The sequence below is a fragment of the Osmerus mordax genome, chromosome 2 (genome assembly GCF_038355195.1).
Source record: "Osmerus mordax isolate fOsmMor3 chromosome 2, fOsmMor3.pri, whole genome shotgun sequence".
In the NCBI taxonomy this organism is placed as follows: Eukaryota; Metazoa; Chordata; class Actinopteri; order Osmeriformes; family Osmeridae; genus Osmerus; species Osmerus mordax.
Window position 1 is genome coordinate 656,929 of NC_090051.1, and position 18,895 is coordinate 675,823.

General features: G+C 45.7%; 3 protein-coding genes across 3 annotated transcripts; 1 reads left to right on the forward strand and 2 right to left on the reverse strand.

The window, feature by feature from the left end:
• Positions 1-461: 461 nt before the first annotated feature.
• On the forward strand, positions 462-6,692 carry LOC136933547 (polypeptide N-acetylgalactosaminyltransferase 5). Its single transcript, XM_067228988.1, has 10 exons — positions 462-2,058; positions 2,732-2,898; positions 3,111-3,230; positions 3,837-3,972; positions 4,267-4,386; positions 4,468-4,585; positions 4,669-4,995; positions 5,684-5,767; positions 5,968-6,114; positions 6,435-6,692. The coding sequence occupies exons 1-10, from the start codon at positions 866-868 to the stop codon at positions 6,567-6,569; spliced, it is 2,547 nt and encodes an 848-aa protein (XP_067085089.1). The 5' UTR covers positions 462-865; the 3' UTR covers positions 6,570-6,692.
• A 994-nt stretch (positions 6,693-7,686) lies between these two features.
• Positions 7,687-9,309, reverse strand: LOC136964911 (uncharacterized). The gene is made up of 2 exons (XM_067258878.1): positions 8,893-9,309; positions 7,687-8,693 (listed from the first exon to the last, which is right to left on the reverse strand). Exons 1-2 carry the CDS (start codon positions 9,281-9,283, stop codon positions 8,404-8,406), a joined length of 681 nt encoding a protein of 226 aa, XP_067114979.1. The 5' UTR covers positions 9,284-9,309; the 3' UTR covers positions 7,687-8,403.
• Positions 9,310-10,376: 1,067 nt separating this feature from the next.
• cytip (cytohesin 1 interacting protein) lies at positions 10,377-14,279 on the reverse strand. Its single transcript, XM_067258958.1, has 8 exons — positions 14,070-14,279; positions 13,487-13,533; positions 13,330-13,384; positions 13,061-13,163; positions 12,788-12,881; positions 12,559-12,625; positions 12,198-12,264; positions 10,377-11,841 (listed from the first exon to the last, which is right to left on the reverse strand). The coding sequence occupies exons 1-8, from the start codon at positions 14,238-14,240 to the stop codon at positions 11,381-11,383; spliced, it is 1,065 nt and encodes a 354-aa protein (XP_067115059.1). The 5' UTR covers positions 14,241-14,279; the 3' UTR covers positions 10,377-11,380.
• Positions 14,280-18,895: the final 4,616 nt, after the last annotated feature.

Genomic DNA, 18,895 nt, shown 5'->3' on the forward strand with positions numbered 1-18,895 from the left:
GCAAAGCTTGCTGTACCTTGGCATAAAATGACTGCTAACATAATTTCAGTAAGTCACATTATCAGAACAGGGGAAAGTGTGAACTAGTTCTAGCCAGGTGAAATCACTTTCATTCTGATTGGATTTTAAGAGCAGATTGACTGCTGTAAAAAATGGGACTATTTGCATACATTGAACATTATCGCCCCAAAAAAGCTTTATAAAATATGAAATGTCCCTTATTGTATTCAAGTATTCTATAAAAACGTGAAAACATTTTCCTCAAATACTGAACCAGCAAACTTTGCAAAACACAACATTTGTCATTGCCAAAACTTATGGCCATGACTGTACAGCAGTTTGCATAACATTACACTACCTGTCCAATCACAGCGCTCTTCCATAGGTCAAAGTTGAAACACGTCGTTAATCCAATCTGCCTGAAAGGCGGGGCGGGTGCAGCAGCTACAGCGAAAGTGGAGGACTTTGTAGATGGTTTGCTAATACGTTACCAACCCGTCTAAGGACATTTAATTTTCACATTATTAATAGACTAAACATGTTTGTGACAGCACAAGAATCAAAGTATCAGTGATGTGCTTATAGTACCTCTAGATCCTGCTACACGGAATACAATATAACCCCGATAGAAACACGTCAAAAGTAACAACGTGGATCCCCCAAGTAAGTTTCTCTGACTTTTACGCGTTTATGGTTGACGCGTTTTTTCTTCAAGTATGGAACTTGCATTAACAACAAACCTTTGACGACTCCTCGATAAGGTAATTCGCCCACGTGGAATGCCACGAAGGCAACTAGCCGAGGTCGACAAGTTTTGAGGGAATTCAGTTACCATGAGATTCAGACATTACATTGAGAACTAACGATGTGGACCATAAAAATTAGGAAATATTTTCGGGGTAGTGGGAGGGTACTGGCATTTGTTTTCATTGCTTCTGTCATTTGGCTTCTCTTCGATATGGCAGCGCTTCGTCTTTCAATAAATGATGTTAATAGCCAACTATTGAAAGAACTTATTGTTAAGGAAAGAGAGGCTGTCAAACAACAGTCAACTAAACGAACTGTAATACATAGGGGTTTTAAACACCCAGTGCAGAGAGTTGATTTAGACTTGGACAATGATGACCAAAGTCCCGTCAGAGTTGTGAACAAGGTTGATGAAGTTTATAGAAAGCGGCCCAGAAAAGAGCCCGCGTTGAAGGAAAGCAAAGACGCAGGAGATACCATGAAGTTAGAGAAGGGAAAAGCTGCCATCATGGACCGTCAAGTACAAGTTGTGCAGCATCATATTACATCAAAGTGGCATGTCCATTTGAACACCAATGCACCTGCCAAAAAAGCAGTGGACCTGGGTGTGAACAGGACTAAACCAGAGGAAAAGAGAGTCGTTATAACTCAAAGCCCTAAAAAAGTAGCATTGCCTGTGTCCTTAAACACTACCAGATCGCCCCCTGGTGTTCAGGAAGAAAAGCATGTTGCTCCACCATCTACCTCACACAAGAAACTACAGGAACCGAAGATAAATGTTGTACCACAAGCCAAAGATGTCAACACGGATTCCAAAAATATCAATGTAGAGTCCAATAATGAGAAGGCCTATTCCCAGACAAAAAAGAGTGCCAAATATGCTATTCAGCCAGAAAAACAAGACTACCAGGTAAAAGACAAAGTTGTTGTGGAGCCCTCAGCTAAACCTGTCAAGGAAGAAGCCAAACTCAAAGAGGTGATTAATATCAAAGAAGACAAACGGATTGTTAAAAGTGATGTAGGAACTGTGAAGGAGAGTTTGTCACTGACAGAAAAACCAAACATGCCGCAAAAAGCCTCTGAAGGGAAGGTGTCGGCGGTGCGGAGAGCGAGCGTCCACAGAGTGCAGGCTCTGGACCTGACCGCTGGCCCCAGGAACAGCGGCGCGGTCGGACAGTTCGGCCATGCTGCCGTGGTGCCCAGTGACAAAGAGCAGGAGGTGAGGAGGAGGTGGAACGAGGGGCATTTCAACGTTTTCCTGAGTGACCTGATTCCTCTTGACCGGGCCATTCCAGACACCAGGCCCCTGACGTGAGTCCATCTACACCCTAGATCACTGCAGATCTACACCTTAGATCATTGCAGATCTACACCCTAGATCACTGTAGATCTACAGCCTAAATCACTGTAGATCTACAGCCTAGATCACTGTAGATCTACACCCTAGATCACTGTAGATCTACAGCCTAGATCACTGTAGATCTACAGCCTAGATCACGGTAGATCTACAGCCTAGATCACTGTAGATCTACAGCCTAGATCACTGTAGATCTACAGCCTAAATCACTGTAGATCTACAGCCTAGATCAGAGTAGAACTACCGGTTACTTCTGCATACCACCAGTCTAGATCCTGTTTCTAAACCCACCTCTCCCCCAGCTCCTGCGCTCCTGCGCACAACATAAACACATGAGGGAATACATAATTACCTTCTCTACCAAATTGGATTATGAATGACTTGTTGTTTATTCTTCTGTTTCCCCTTCTAGTTTGCTCCACACCACTAGTTACTGTAATCAGGATGTTATTGTTGCACTATAGTCATTCTTTTTTTCCTCATGGCACCAGTTAGCTGACATGTGGCTAGTAAATACAGTCTATTCCTGGACTCACTTGATGCACTATTTATGTGTTGTCTTGGATAAAAGCTTCATGCTAAATGAATAAATGTCAGATGACTTAGGTCTCATGTGGTTTCATCCAGGTGTTCAGATAACATGGTCCATGATGACCTGCCCACCACCAGTGTGATCTTCTGCTTTGTGGACGAGGTGTGGTCCACCTTGCTCAGGTCTGTCCACAGTGTCCTGAACCGCTCCCCACCCCACCTGCTGCAGGAGGTCATCCTGGTGGACGACTGCAGCACCAGAGGTAGGCTGGGCCTCAGACCAGGGATGTGTCACAATGTGTTTTTATTGAAGTTACTGAAGAATGATCCAGTCAGTCCTTTCACCTCTCACTGCCACCCTTTCTCCATGACCTCATCTGTCTCCCTCACTTTCTGTACCTCACTCTCGTCACTCTCTTTCCTTCACTATCGATTACTCCCTCTCTCACACTCCCTCTCTCCATCCGTCTCCCAGACTATCTGAAGGAGCAGCTAGATGTGTACATGTCCCAGTTTCCTAAAGTGCGCATCATCCGTCTGAAGGAGCGCCAGGGACTGATCAGAGCCCGGCTGGAGGGTGCAGCAGTAGCCACAGGTACACCCCCCCCCCCCCCCCCCCTGGCCCCTGCCTCCTGGCCCCTGCCTCCTGGCCTCTGCCCCCTGGCCTCCTGCCCCCTGGCCTCCTGCCCCCAGGCCCCTGGCCTCCTGCCCCCTGGCCTCTGCCCCCTGGCCTCTGCCCCCTGGCCCCAAGGCCCCTGGCCTCCTGGCCCCTGGCCTCCTGCCCCCAGGCCCCTGCCCCCTGGCCCCTGGCCTCCTGCCCCCTGGCCTCTGCCCCCTGGCCCCAAGGCCCCTGGCCTCCTGGCCCCTGGCCTCCTGCCCCCAGGCCCCTGGCCTCCGCCCCCTGTCACCCCTGCTCAGCTCCCCGACTGACACACACACAGCTGCAGCAAGTACATTTGTGAGTATTCTGTTCCTTCTCATGAGTACGCAGGACTCAATCACTGATAAGGACAATCTTATGATGACGTTTTCACTGGCTTATCAACGTACGTGAAAGGATTCTGTATATTTAAAGGCTGGGTAAAGTCAACAGTCTTGTGCCAACACCCAGAGTCTGCTGTGCCTGTAGACTGTCAGATAGAGAATCCACAGCAGCTGCAGATGGTGTGTGTGCACTACCTGTAGTGTGTTTACCTTCCAGGTGAGGTGCTCACCTTCCTGGACTCCCACATCGAGTGCAATGTGGGCTGGCTGGAGCCCCTGCTGGAGAGGGTTCACCTGGACCGCAGGAAGGTGGCCTGTCCTGTCATCGAGGTCATCAGTGACAAGGATATGAGGTTAACGGCTTGTTCCATAGAAGGATATGAGGTTAACGGCTTGTTCCATAGAAGGATATGAGGTTAACGGCTTGTTCCATAGAAGGATATGAGGTTAACGGCTTGTTCCATAGAAGGATATGAGGTTAACGGCTTGTTCCATAGAAGGATATGAGGTTAACGGCTTGATCCAAACAGGATAAGAATGTTGCGTCACATTGTGGGGTATTCCCGAAACAGTAGCAATGTATTTATTGCTATGTGTTTTATTTTTGAAACGTGCTGCGATGGCTAACTGGGGGTTTTGTTCTCCAGTTACGTGCTGGTTGATAACTTCCAGCGAGGCATCTTCAAGTGGCCTCTTGTCTTTGGCTGGAGCACGCTATCAGAGGAGTACATTAAGAAGAACAACATGACAGATACTGATCCTATTAGGTACTGTACACACACACACACACAGTAGTCCTGTCAGTCTGGCTCTGAGTGGACAGACTTGATGTCCCTGTGGTCTTTCAGATGTCCTGTCATGGCTGGAGGTCTCTTCTCCATAAACAAGAAGTACTTCTACGAGCTGGGAACCTACGACCCGGGGCTGGACGTGTGGGGAGGAGAGAACATGGAGATCTCCTTCAAGGTAACCCTACGCTCCTGTCTGACGGACACTTACCACAACCACCACACTCTGTTTGACCATGTTGGGCCTGGTTGTGCCCTCAGATCTGGATGTGTGGAGGGGAGATTGAGATCATCCCCTGCTCCAGGGTGGGTCACATCTTCCGGGGAGAGAACCCCTACAAGTTCCCCAAGGACCGTCAGAAGACGGTGGAGAGGAACCTGGCCAGGGTGGCGGAGGTGTGGCTGGACGACCACAAGGATCTGTTCTACGGCCAGGGCTACCTCCACCTGCTGGACAGGAGGACCGACATCGGGAACCTGACGGAGCAGATCCGTCTGAGGGAGAGGCTCCAGTGCAACAGCTTCCAGTGGTACCTGGATAACGTCTGCCCGGAGTTGGACGCGCCGCTGGTCAAAGCTGAGGGCCTGGTAGGTAGCAGTCAAAGATGCTGTTAATACACTAACAAGCATGTGTCCCAGCAGGATTCATGTCCCAGCAGGATTCATAGGGTAATATAGTTGTTTTGTTTCTTTGGAGTTATCTGGTCAATACAGGGTTCCTAATGTAAATGAATGTTCTCATGGTTGCTTTAGGTTTCTTGTAAACAGGCTTCTGCAGACTGTGTCTCAGTGCTGACAGGCTGCTGCAGACTGTATCTCAATGCTGACAGGCTGCTGCAGACTGTGTCTCAATGCTGACAGGCTGATGCAGATTGTGTCTCAGCGCTGACAGGCTGATGCAAACTGTGTCTCAATGCTGACAGGCTGCTGCAGACTGTGTCTCAGCGCTGACAGGCTGCTGCAGACTGTGTCTCAGCGCTGACAGGCTGATGCAGACTGTGTCTCAGCGCTGACGGGCTGATGTTTTCTCTTGGAGAAGCTGTTGTTTCCCAGCTCTTCCATGGGCTCAGCAGTCAATCCAACACAGAGACACGATTGTGCCTTCCCCCGAACAAAGACTGTCTCTCAAGGCCTGCATCTCTTCTCTCTCTCTCCACTCTGACAGGCCAGGGTGGAAAGCACATCTTTCTAGTGGCAACAACACAGAATATCTACACATGTCAACACAAGGAAAGAACTTAAGACTGATGTAATGCTTGTGATCCTTGTCTTTCAGGTTTTCAATCGTGGATTGAGGAAATGCCTGTCTGTGCAGAAGGACTCCCTCCTCTCCTTTGAGACCTGTGATCTCAGCAAGCAGGTGAATACTCTCAAATCTGCTGCTGGGGTTAAAACACACTTTCCATGACTAGAACACAACTCCCAGATGTGTGCTCACAATTGAATTCCTTTTCAATTCACACACACGCACGCCTAAACCCATTCCTGCAAACCTGAAGTTACCATGACGCCTAATTACAAGTCTGGCTGTAACTGCTTCTCTGTCTCCGTGACATTCAGAGTCAGCACTTTAACTACACCTGGGTGAAGCTCCTTCGCCATCAGGATGTGTGTGTGGCCCTGCAGGACACGGGCCCCGCCCTGCAGCCATGTGACCGATCCAGATCCGACCTGCGCTGGCAACACAAGGCCTCCAACTCCGGCCTGGTAGGTGTGGGTCTTGGGTGGGGCTGTTTGTCTGCCTTTCTTATCTGTCCAATACATAACCAACTAATGTCTGCCACATGTTCACTCAACCTTTCCGTCCTTGTGAAGGATGTATTGTGTGTTGCTGGGCTGCGAAGATGAGGTTCAGGAGGGTTTAAAGCTGAGCCCATTATGGGCTGGTACAGGCTGCTCATACATAGAATAGATTCACAGTAGCCCAGGTAAGACTCTTGTAAGGATGCAAAAGAATAGTTTTAGGATTCTCACTGTACCTCTCCTTGCATCCCCCCCCACACACACACACACACACACTCACACAGGCGGAGCACCTCGTAGCAGAGAACCACCCCAAAGTCACGTGTCTGGAGGCGGGACCAAAGGGAGACGTCCACATGAGCAGGTGTGAGGCCACTAACACACTGCAGAAGTGGCAGTTCACCCACTACTACACCTAAGAGGAGGAGCCTAGTGGGGAGTAGGGAGGAGCCTAGTGGGGAGTAGGGAGGAGCCTAGTGGGGAGTAGGGAGGAGCCTAGTGGGGAGTAGGGAGGAGCCTAGTGGGGAGTAGGGAGGAGCCTAGTGGGGAGTAGGGAGGAGCCTAGTGGGGAGTAGGGAGGAGCCTAGTGGGGAGTAGGGAGGAGCCTAGTGGGGAGGAGGGAGGAGCCTAGTGGGGAGGAGGGAGGAGCCTAGTGGGGAGAAGGGAGGAGCGGAGGGAGGAGCCTAGTGGGGAGGAGGGAGGAGCCTAGTGGGGAGGAGGGAGGAGCCTAGTGGGGAGGAGGGAGGAGCCTAGTGGGGAGGACGGGTGCAAATGAACTCTTCAGAAGCCCGTGTTCACAACTCTGCTCTGTGGAACAACCTCCTCCACATGGAACAATCTCTCTGTGAACCAAATATGTTAATTGTTGCTCAGTCTGTGTGATGCTGGTGTTGGGATGTGCAATCCTTCAGTGCTTTTTTTCCTTGCATCAAACACGCCATTGTCTGTTGTTATGGTACTCTCAGATTGCTTTGAAACAACAGCTACTTAATGGTAAACCTGTGTTTTAGAATTATTTTATATTAGATTTGATAAACCAAAATGAATCTGTGATGGTCTTTGGTAGACCGTCCGTACACGTGCCTGTTTGCATTGTTTATGTTTGTCCCAGCTTTTCTCCAGCTGGTCACTGGGTTTTATTCTCAGCTAAAGAGACATTTTCAACAAAAATAATGAAACACTATGTTAGAGTTTAAGTGAATGCAATTGAATGCTCAGTTTACTGTAAATAATGTCATAATATTGTGTTTTCATTGTTATGAAGAAACATTATGTATATTTTGGAATGAAATGCATGAAATTGTTTATTAACCTGTGTAGCTTATTCCAACATCACATATCATAGATGTCTTTAAGGAAAATATTTAGCCTAATTTGAAGCCAGGTGACTTTTTGTGCCTTATTGTGAGTCATGGAGAATTGCTGCTCGTTTCTGAAAGTTTGGCTGCAGGTGTTTGTTTTTTGTGTGCAGTTCTTCTTATCGACACTAGAGAGAGCTAAAGCTACAAGCTGTTATAAATACTGTGAGCCCAAGTCTCTCTGGCTTTAATTTTTTTTTGAAAATATGAAACAGTTGTTGGTAAATGTTACAAATATGTAAGCATTTTTCTTCACTTTATTGTTTCATTAGACATGTGAGTAGTCTCTGGATATTCACATAAAGGTGTCATTTATAAATTGTCACATGTTGTTTTGCTTGACTGTACAATACATCACAAAAGGGTTTTTATGGAAGACTTATCGTAATGATTCATGCTTGCAGTGAATTCACACAAGATTCTATATAAGAGCTCTTAGGCAGGTAACAGCCAACATCTTAGTCATAATGTTCGCTTGTCGGATTACAAGCCTTCAAGCCTCTTAAAGTTAATCTGCTGATAAAATACCTGCCTTGCATAATCAAATGCTTCCAGCAATTTTATCAAATAAAGCACTACACCGTGAATAGATTACTAGCTATAATACAACCTGTTATTTGTAATTATTTTCCATCTATTAAGCTATTGCAATACGTACAAGAATCTATGGCAGTGACAAATCCACCTGCTCAATGTGACATTTAGGATTCTTAACATTATTACTTTGGCTTCAGTACGAGCAGAACATCTCATCAGTACAGTTATAACAGCACAGTGTCTGCCACCGGTGTTGGTTACGGTGGGTCTTGAGCAGAAACACAGTCCCTCCCATCCAAGCTGCGACCCCTGCAGCAGGAGAGCGAGCAGAGACTCTGCACCTTTCGTCTGACTGGGGTCAAATGTTCATCATGGACTCAAACTCGTTGATCTTCTTCTGTGTGTTGCCTCTTCTGATCTTGCGGTAGGAGACGGTGTTGTATCTGGAGTGGGTGTGATGGTTGAAGGAGTTCTTCTGGCCATACTTCCTCCCCAGTGACTGAGTGCTCATGGAGGACAGGGAATCCTGGGAGCTTGTGTTCTGCTGGTTGTCCTCGGTCTGGTCCTCCAATACCTCCAACTCCTCAGATTCCTCCTCTGCAGGATTTTGCCGGGCTGATGTCATATCATCTTCCTGGTTCCCTGATGCTGATGTTTAGAAAGGAGGATGGGTTCAAACTCTTTAGACATGACAACTAGTTCAGTTCACAAGAATGGACCTGCTTCCAATGTATTGCATTGTTTGTGTAAAGAGAGTTTAATAGGTTCAGCAAATGCCTATGCAGCCAGTTTTACAAAGTTCCATGATTAAAGCAATCAATTAAACATCATTGACATGTCCTCTCACCTCTCCACTCCCCTGGCCCTGGTTGTGTTTGGAGCTCTGCCAGGGACCATCCCAGGGGCCCTGACCCACGCTCCTCTGAAGCCAGCGTGGCGGCTGCAGGTCCTGCATCACATCTGCCGGGATGGTCTGCCCAGGTGTGGATGTCTGGACGCTCCAGCTCCAACGCTGTGTCAGCATACTGGGGGGGCTGAGGCTCCTCTACAGAGCAGGGGGGTCCAGGGGCCCCTCCTCCCCCGTCCTCGTAGAACACCTCATCGTCCCCCTCATCCTCCGGCAGGGCGGCAGCTCTCTCCACGGCCTCCTCCGTGGGCGCCACGTCTGCCAGGGTCATCTCACTGATGACCTCCACCTGGGGGGTCGTCTTTCCCCCGCTCTCCTGGCTCTCCATCATCTCTGCCTTGGTTGGATCACTTCAACCTCCCGTAGAGCTCCCTCTCGGAGGCTCTTAGTGGTCAGTTGGACTTCTCCTGAACCCCCGGTACTAACCAGTGTCCTCAAACACCCGCCCACCCACTCCAGTCAACCAATCAAAGCTGTCATTTCTGAGTCTCTGTTATCCCATTGGACAGTGAAAGCAAGGGGTGCCATCCCGCATTTTAATGTGTTGTTGGAGGATCAAGCTGTCTCGCAGTGCTAGCGTGCGGTGTGCTTCTCAGAGCAAGTAGAGAACACTGGTGTTGTTCTGGGGCCAGTAAATGGTTCTTTGTCTCTGCTGCGTGGACAAACGGACTGATTGTGCTGTTTCTTTAATCTTTGCAGAGTGACCACCTTCTCCCTGTGACATTTTGAGGCTAGATTAACATTCTGTTAAAGGTTTAGTCCAGTCTACGCCTGGCTGAGCATTAGAGTGGTTTCTATAGGGCTCTGTACTTGTTGCTGGGTTCAGGTCAAAAGGTAAGATACATTCACAAGCCATGCTGGTATATCTGGGGAATATATACAGGTCTGCAACATTGTTGCTGTTGTAAGACTTAACTACACTGGTTTCAGGAAGCTGACTGTGTGTAACTGTAGTCCAGCTTGACTGGCTTCGGTTTCCCTCTTCAAGATTCACTGCTCCAGCCGTCTAAAAAAGCAGAAACTGTAAAAAATGTTTTTATGTACGTAGATGATCTAGACAGATAATTCAATTTAAATCAAATATAGAATTCAGTCTCTGTCGTCAAGGCAGCCAAATGTTTAAATAGATTTTCCCATACTGCCATCTAGTGGATGTAGTTATTGGTGATAATCTGTATTAGTCATAGGCAGCTCTGCAGACACTGAAAAGGCCTTAAACCCAAACTTCACATTCTCAGCACCATGACAACGTGTTGCCGGGGTAGCTGCTGGGGAAACATTGTCCACAGAAGGAAGTTGAGCTCATGGATAAATAATACAAATAATAAATAAAAACGAGTTTTAAAGTCAGTTAAAAAGACATACATTTGTAGTTTACATAGAGGTATTAAACTACAGCTAGTGGACCTAATGGCAAACACTCATCAATTTAAATGTGAACAGTTTGAAGTAACCTTTTATTTACTGCAGTAAGATTTCAGTCTTCACAGTAGCCTAGTTGCCTTGATTTCCATGTCAAACTAAAGAGCACATGACAGCCAGCAAACTGTACTTTCTGACAAAAGAAAGAAAACATCCATAAACGTCGTCAGTGATTTACAAAAAAAAGAGTATTTTATCATACAGTGTTTAAAAACTTTTGTCCTCAGAAGTTTTTATGCAAACGAAAATAGTAAAGAAACTAGCACCTCTTACTGCCACATCCTGTTTTCCTCTGCGGAGGTACCTGGTGGTTTAGAAGCAGTCACATGACAGACGAGCCACACCTCCCTCACAACTCCCTCATTCACATTTATATAGAAATGTATTTATGTATAGTCTCCTTTCCACAAAACATTTACAATTCTAATGAAAACAAAGGCATTGTGAGCCCTGTTTATCTTCAAGATCCAGGATAATTACCCAGCATCAGTGGTCACATTCAGAAGAAGATTGCGCGAGTAAATACAGTACTGTAGCCTTCATTTACAGGGTCCATGCTTTCAGATTAGTTAGCAGAATAAGTATTAATGCTGTGTTAATGTTCGATGGAATAACCAAGACAATGTTCTCCTGGCAGTCTGACATGCTGCCTGCAGTCCATGTCGACAGTCTTAATGGGTGACTCATAAAAGGATCCTCTTTCCATTATAATGCTTCATTTTACCCATGATTCCCTTGGTTGTGTCTGCTACATGACCACAGACTGCATCATGTTAAAAGCTGTTGAGAAGAGCATTCAGAGTCTGTAGTCCACATAATGCACTACCTTCCACCAGGGCAGTGAGCCTTTAACTGCAGATCAACAGGTCCAACGATCAAGCCCCCCCGCACACACACACCCACACAGAGTAAGTCACGTTGCAAGAAAACCCTCTGAAAATGAATGACATGAACACATGAAGTAACCGATTGCCAGTAGAAGGGAAGGCTTCTGTCTGTGTTGGTCTCAGTTGTCCTCCTCCTCCACTGAGCGGTTCAGTCCAGGCAGGAACCTGAGGAGCTGGCGCACGCTGCCATGATGCCGGCCCTTCCTGGGCAGCGTCCCGAACAAGGAGGCGCGGGAGCTCTGCTCACAGGAGGGAGAGAGGGAGCAGCTGTCTGCCAGGCTGCCGCTGCGGCTGCGGTTGATTGTGGAGCGGGGGAGGTCTGTGGAGGAGGAGGGCCGCCCCCCGCCGCCCTGCTGGGGGTCTGAGCTGGGGAAGAAGCAGGAGTCATCGGTGGTGCTGGCGGCGCTGAAGGGGCTGGGTGAACTCAGGTCCCCAAACACGCTGGCTTGGTCGCTGTCCTCCGTCGCCACGCTCCGCCAGCTGCTGTCGCTGGAGAATCGGTGAGCGTGGAGACCCGAGAGAGACATGAGCGACGCCAGTGAGTCCGTGGAGGGGTACAGGCAGCTGTCATTCAGGTTGCCTGGACAAGAGAGAGGGTCTCTTAGATACAGGAGGATACATGTTGTTTTATTGAAGTGCAGTTTATTAAGAGCTACGCTATCTATCCTGGTTTTACCCTTCCCCTTTAAAATAGAAAATACATTTAAAGTACTGAATTAAAGTCAACCTTGAAGGATATAGGCCCCCTGTGTGTTTCGAGTCATGCAGACATGTGAGATAACTTATTGCAGTGACAGGAAGTCAATCCGACAGTTTTTCATTTGATTAATTACCCAAGCAGGGGGAACTCTTAAAGAGTAAGCTGCTTTAAAGTAAGAAAGAGCGAGGTGCTGTGAGAGAGGAAGTGTGGTTTCACAGCTGGAAGGCCCTCCTCACCTCGGGTGAGGCACTTTTCCTGGACACCCAGAGCTTGCAGCTCAGACCACTTCTCTCTCAGGGTTTGCTGTGTAAACAGAAATATAGCATTAAAAGTCAGACTTCATTCTTCAGACTTCAGACACATTTGCAACCACAACCCCCGTTATATAATACTGTCTGTGTTTGATCACTTTACACAAATCAATGGAGGCTTGGGGCTGAATGAGATAGAATAACTTTCAGAGGTTAGCTATCGTCTGGTCTTTCTGACATTCTGCTCTACTCTTCCGAGTGGGTGGAGGGGATGTTTCTGAGAGCATCCATCCGCTGTATGTGAGTTTGGATTCAAAGCTGTTCTGAAGACAAACAGAGGCCCTACCTTGAGCGAGCTCATCTTCTTCTCCAGCTCGATCCTCTTCACTACAGTACCGCACACCGTCTCCACCCTGAAACCACACGCACACACCAACGGATGGGTCATTCATCTGGTATCGAGTATTCATGTTTGAACTACTGTGTGCCGTATGGCTATTCCATGGTCTTAAACACAAGCCACATTTTTGGGGTTGAACTGGTGCACTGCTTATAGTATCATCAGTCAGACTCACTTCAGGAAGTTGGTAGATTCTCGAATCAGGCCAATGATGTGCTGATGAGTGGAACCCTCAATGCTGACCCCATTGATGGTAACAATAACATCACCTAAAATGGAGAGAGAGAAAGAGAGTTAAACCCCATAGATCGTGTGTGTGTGTGTGTGTGTTAGCGAGGTGTAACGGGGTCAGCTTCAGGGGGCAGCGATGTGTGACAGTCTGCAGGATGCTGCAGTCCGGAAACGGGCCAGGAAGTGGGCGAGGGAGGTGGAGGAAGGGGCGAGGTACCTGCGGTCAGCCCTGCACTCTCTGCAGCGCTGTCCTCCTGCACCGTGCACACAAACGTGCACATCTCCATCGCCGGCACGTTTCTCAGCTGCACGCCGTACGTCTGCAACAAGCAGCACCAAGCGGCACCAGACAGCACAGACAGACGAGTCACTAAACTGAGACTGAGACCAGGGGGGTTGTAGGAGCTAGCTGGTGCACTTGTGTTTTATACTTGTGTTTTTATCTCACCTGCTGTGTGTTTGTGGTGTGAAGTTTGAATGTCCTACCTGAACTTCGAAGCCATACGTCTCATTGTCTTGCTTCTCCAGTGTGTGAGTGGTCCTGCACATAGGGGAAAGGCAGTTATACTACGAGCACACCTTCCTATGCACACCACAGCATGAAGGAATGCGTGTTGAACTACTGTTAAAATATGTTATGTACCTCTGAGGGTCCGAATAATCCACGAGTGAGTTGGAAGTTTGCCTCATCTGGAAAGAGAGAAAACCTTCTTGTCAGACCAGCAGGAGAAACACATACGCTACCTTGTTGATTACTCTTTCCTGTCAACTTCAACACATTCAGTGGGTGTAAGTATTTTGATCTTATAGCTGGTCTCTTACATAACCTAAAGATTAGCATTGTCAAACGGATTTATGTTTTTGCAAGCACCGGTATGTACCCTAGTTGCAATAATCGGTTAACATATACAATTTCTATATTTTTATACCAAACTTACTTCTAATTGCTTAAAACCTTATTTATACTGAGTAGAACAAGTTTAGTTCTTTATAATTATAACCAATTAAAAAACAAGACAACTGCATTTGACTTAAATGTTGCAGTTTGGTTGTAATATTGCATAACACACAGTGCCATCTCAATATCTTTCACATTCACACTACCTGAACTTTCAATGCTCAACAAAAGAGTATTTGTGTTTTCATTATGATAAGGAATTAAACAAGACGTTTGCACTGGATCTTTTGTAATCCTCCAGGAGGTTTGTGTGTGTGTTCCCCCTCACCTGGCGGGGGGCCCTGGGCTGGGTCCTTCTGGGGCTCCCTGCTCTCTGCTGCAGCTTCTCCCCCAGGCTCCTCAGAGAGCGCCGGTACCACAGACGACCCTTCTGCCTCAGGGAACCCTCCAGGATGTAGCTGTCCTGGCTGTCCTGCCGCTGGAGACCTACTGAGTTCATGTTGGATGGACCGGAGGAGGCGTACTCACATCACCCTGGTTGCTGTGTTCTTGAGTGGCCCTAGCCTGCTTCAGCTCTCACACTTAACGCAGCGGAGCGGAAATCCACCCCATGTGACTGCGGTAGGGGACCTGTGTTTGCAGATCACAGACACCTCGCCTAGTTTCTTTTCTCACTCACTCTTTTTATCTTTTTTTCTCATGAACCCTTTTTTGTGCTCTCTGCCTGCCAGGAAAAGGAATGTGCTCAGGGGTTTTTCTCTCTACACTTTTTTTTTTTCTACAAACAGTCCCTTTTCTTTGTGCAGTCCTTGCAATTTGATTTATGGTCTGTCAGAAATCAGTAATGCATGAAAAAATGCCACCACCTCTTCTGTGGTCCCTCCACCACCAGTGGCACCTGCTCCCAGCCATTCTCTGGCTTCACTCTGGGTATTCTCAATGGGCCTACCCTGACCTGAGCCGGTGACTGAGCAGAGCAGGGGAGACGTGAAGACAAACAAAAGGCTGTTTCGTTGGGGGCCAGAGGCAGGCTCTCCCCCTGACAGCACGGGTCACTGGACAGAAGCCATCAGACATGGTTAGATCAAGAGAGAAATCACACAGCCCAGCAGGCAGGGGGAAATAAACCACACATCTGATGTGTGATGTGTGGCAGCAAGCTAAGCCATGACACACACACAAACAAGCACACACACAAAAACACATACACACCCACCCACACAACAACAACACAGAGATAGAGAGAAACAGATATACATTGGCCCCTGAAACAAGCTTTAATATTCATACAATGTAAGATAATGGGGAACAAGAACATTGTTGTTATTACATGTGAACATGCCGATTCTACAGAACATGTTAATTTCCATAGAAAGGCTCAGATCATGACTTCAGCTATAAACTCGATCTCTGCTGTACTCAGGATCACCACAGCCGTCAGGTTCCCTCCCTCCCATGACCTCTACAGATACCTTACAGAGCTAAGCTACAACCCTTAGCAACGCCAGTGGACAAGATACCGCTGGGCTTTACGGACCAACATGGACCTCAGATACAGCAACTGTGAGCAAATTAGATTGACTGACAGACAGATTAGTTTGTTTTAGTGAGTTTATCATCCTTGTAAATTAGAAATAGCCTACTATCTGAATTGACAGGGATGTGAATAGACTCCAGGATGAATGCTAAATCCCACCGTAACGCCAAGCCTGACATCAGACAGAAGAATGATACTTTAGGCATTGCGTCCTACTTTAGAATTTTTTGTTGAATTAAAAAGAGGCTTTGTCCTTGTTGAAGACTGATCATGAAATTAACACGAAAAGATTCACTGGTTCTCGACGCTTTTCTCAGTACGTCATTGCGGTGAGGGAAGGCGGAATTGAGACTAGTTTTCTAAAACATGTAACTGACACCGCGTTATCCCCCGTATCTCCTCTCACCTTGCAGAAAAAAACAGTTAGGCCAACATTAGGTTTAGCGATGTTTCTGACTCATATGTGTAGTGCTGACAGCCAACGTGCAGACAATTCACTTCCTCGGTTTAACGGACACACAACTTAGCATCAAACTTGCTGTAAACACAGTTCAGACCAATATGAGCATGAGTCACGCCAGAGGTAAAAAATAAATAAATAAAGAAACAAAAGGGTCTTAAAGGGTCTCATTTCAGGTGACAAACTTGGACACGATTTCACAGAAATATGCCCTTCTTATAATTATGTAATCTGGAATGGAAAATTACATTTGATAACCATTAGCCTGTATTGTGCGTCATGATCTAAATAACCATCAGATATTCATCTAATGAACCAATGAAATTAAACCTGAAACTGAAACATGAAAAATATTTTATTGACTCACTGATGTCACACATTGACTATTAAATAGTGCATGAATGAAAGCCATCGTAATGAAACATTAGGCTAGAAGAAAACCATATACTTCATAACACAATGTACAGTGGTTACCTTTGTCAAAACAAAATATTATGCTAACTCACAAGAGGATGTAAAATCCAACAATAATCTTCTTTATAAAAGTCACATGATCTTACCAGGGCAGGCAAATTTTTTGTGTCAGACACAAAATCAAAAACAACTAGAGAGGGTACAATTTCTGGGGAAATTGTAGGGTGTGCTTGCTTGCGTCGGTTGCACAGGGGTCCGTTTTTGAATGACATTTTTAAAACTGATATTTCTGTATATTTTATATAAAAATGCATACTTATTATTTATAAAGATTACATAGATTTAAAAGCATTTTTTTTTTGCTGCTCATTTACAACTGAAAATACGAGTGAAGTGTAGAATGAAATAGATCTTCTCATTTCCCCTGCAAAAGGCATCCTCATCGTTGAATCAAAACGAATACATTTGGCAGACCGGTGTAAAAATTGACCTAATCTCTATATCTCTATGACGTAAACGTCCTTTTAAGTTTTTCCCTTCTCGTGATATTTTCATGCATTTAGCCTACTCATTGCATTCATTCATGAATAAAGAACCCCCTTCGAAGATTATTCTACAACGTTACCGGCAGTAGAAGATTGAATCACGATTCAAACAGTACCATCTTCTAACTGAAAATATGCCCCCAAAAACGTAAATAAGCTTGACATTTATTTAGTGGAAAATCGCTTTCATGAAAAGCTCACTGGTAGCGATAATTAAGTAACAACAGTAACAACGCAAAGTGCACTATCCCTGTGTGGAGAAGCTGCCTCGGTAAATTGTACTACTACGGTACAGTACTAGACTACTGCTGTGTTCGTCTTGGTAGCGATTGCGTTGGTTGAATTGGATTTTCCGTTGTACGGTTTAGGCTGAAATTAATTATTTTCATGAACATATTGACAAAGTTTAGGCTGTGGCAATGAAGTTAAGGTTAGCAGTTACAGTAGATAGACTTTTGATTTAAGTAAGGGGAGTGCCGAACATGTTCTGTCGCCGTTTGACTTCCTAAACAGCTGTGTAGTGTAGATGTTTTTGTAGTGTCTCGTAGGCTACAGCGTTGCAGTGAGCAACACTGGTTTGAAACCACAGGTAATGATAATTTCACCCACAAATCGTTTTCTAATGTCAGAATAAATCCTACAACGAAAATGTATATGTGAGGAATGTTTATTTTAACAATTGAAAACAGATAACGCTACATAATAGACCACTGTAGTATATGTTGCCCGGGCAACACAGGCTAATGTCATGATGCTAATACTTCAGTGAAATAGTAGACTACTGTTTCCGAAAGTAGATGTACTTCCTTAATAATATCAGCTTATATTGTACATTACACATCACAATTGTGTGTCATATCACAAAGTAAAATGAGTAAATAGTTATCACCCTGGCCTCTTTTCTTGTGGCGTTTCTGCAGCTGCCTTGCAGTAAAGCTATAGTTAGCCTAGCTATCCCCCAAGTTAACAGATGCGAAACGAATGTTCTGCCAAAGGTAGTCACGCGTGTTTTCGTGACGTTAGTGACGCAGTGGCGTTAGTAACGTCAGTGACTGTGGCTAGCAAATTAGCCACCGTTAGCTTCACTTTTCGCCACAAAAACTTAACTTAAGCCTAAACCATGCAACGGAACGTAAATTCCAATAGAAGCAACTCAATCGCTACCAAGACGAAACTTTTGACACCTACGTTGTCTATGTAGGCCAAATATTGACTGAGTTTTAGGGGGGCAAAAAGAAATTTAAAAAAATAACTAGAGAGGATACAATTTCTGGGGAAATTGTAGGGTGTGCTTGCTTGCGTCGGTTGCACAGGGGTCTGTATATTTTATATAAAAATGCATCGGGCCTACTTATTATTTATAAAGATTACATAGATTTAAAAGCATCTTTTTTTTGCTGCTCATTTACAACTCAAAATACGAGTGAAGTGTAGAATGAAATATGATGTCTTCTCATTTCCCCTGCAAGAGGCAGCTGACAGGCTGAATCAAAACGAATACATTTGGCAGACCGGTGTACAAATGGACCTAATCTCTATGACTTAAACGTCCTTTTAAGTTGTCCCTTCTCGTGATATTTTCAGGCATTTAGCCTACTCATATTGCATTCATTCATTAATAAAGAACCCCCTTTGAAGATTATTCTACGACTTTACCGGCAGAAGATAGAATCGCGATTCAAACAGTACCATCTGCTAACTGAAAATATGCCCCCAAAAACGTAAATAAGCTTGACATTTATTTAGTGGAAAATAGCTCATTCATAAAAAGCTCACTGGTAGCGATCATTGTCAGTAACAACTCAAAATGCGATATAGCCCTGTGTGGAGAAGCTGCCCGGTAAATTCTACTACTACAGTACAGTACTACTAGTAGACTACTGTTGTGCTCGTCTTGATAGCGATTGCGTTGGTTGAATTCGATTAAACGTTCCGTTGTACGGTTTAGGCTGAAATTAATTATTTTCATGAACAGATTGACAAAGTTTAGGCTGTGGCAATGAAGTTCAGGTTAGTAGTCAGATAGTTTCCCTACTGAAAGACTTTTGAGTAAGGGGAGTGCCGAACATGTTCTGTTGCCGTTTGACTTAAACAGCTGAGGAGTTGTTGTTAGCTACTCACACTAGTGTCTCGGGTACAGTAGGCTACAGCGTTGCAGTGAGCTACACTGGTTTGAAACCACAGGTAATGGTAATTTC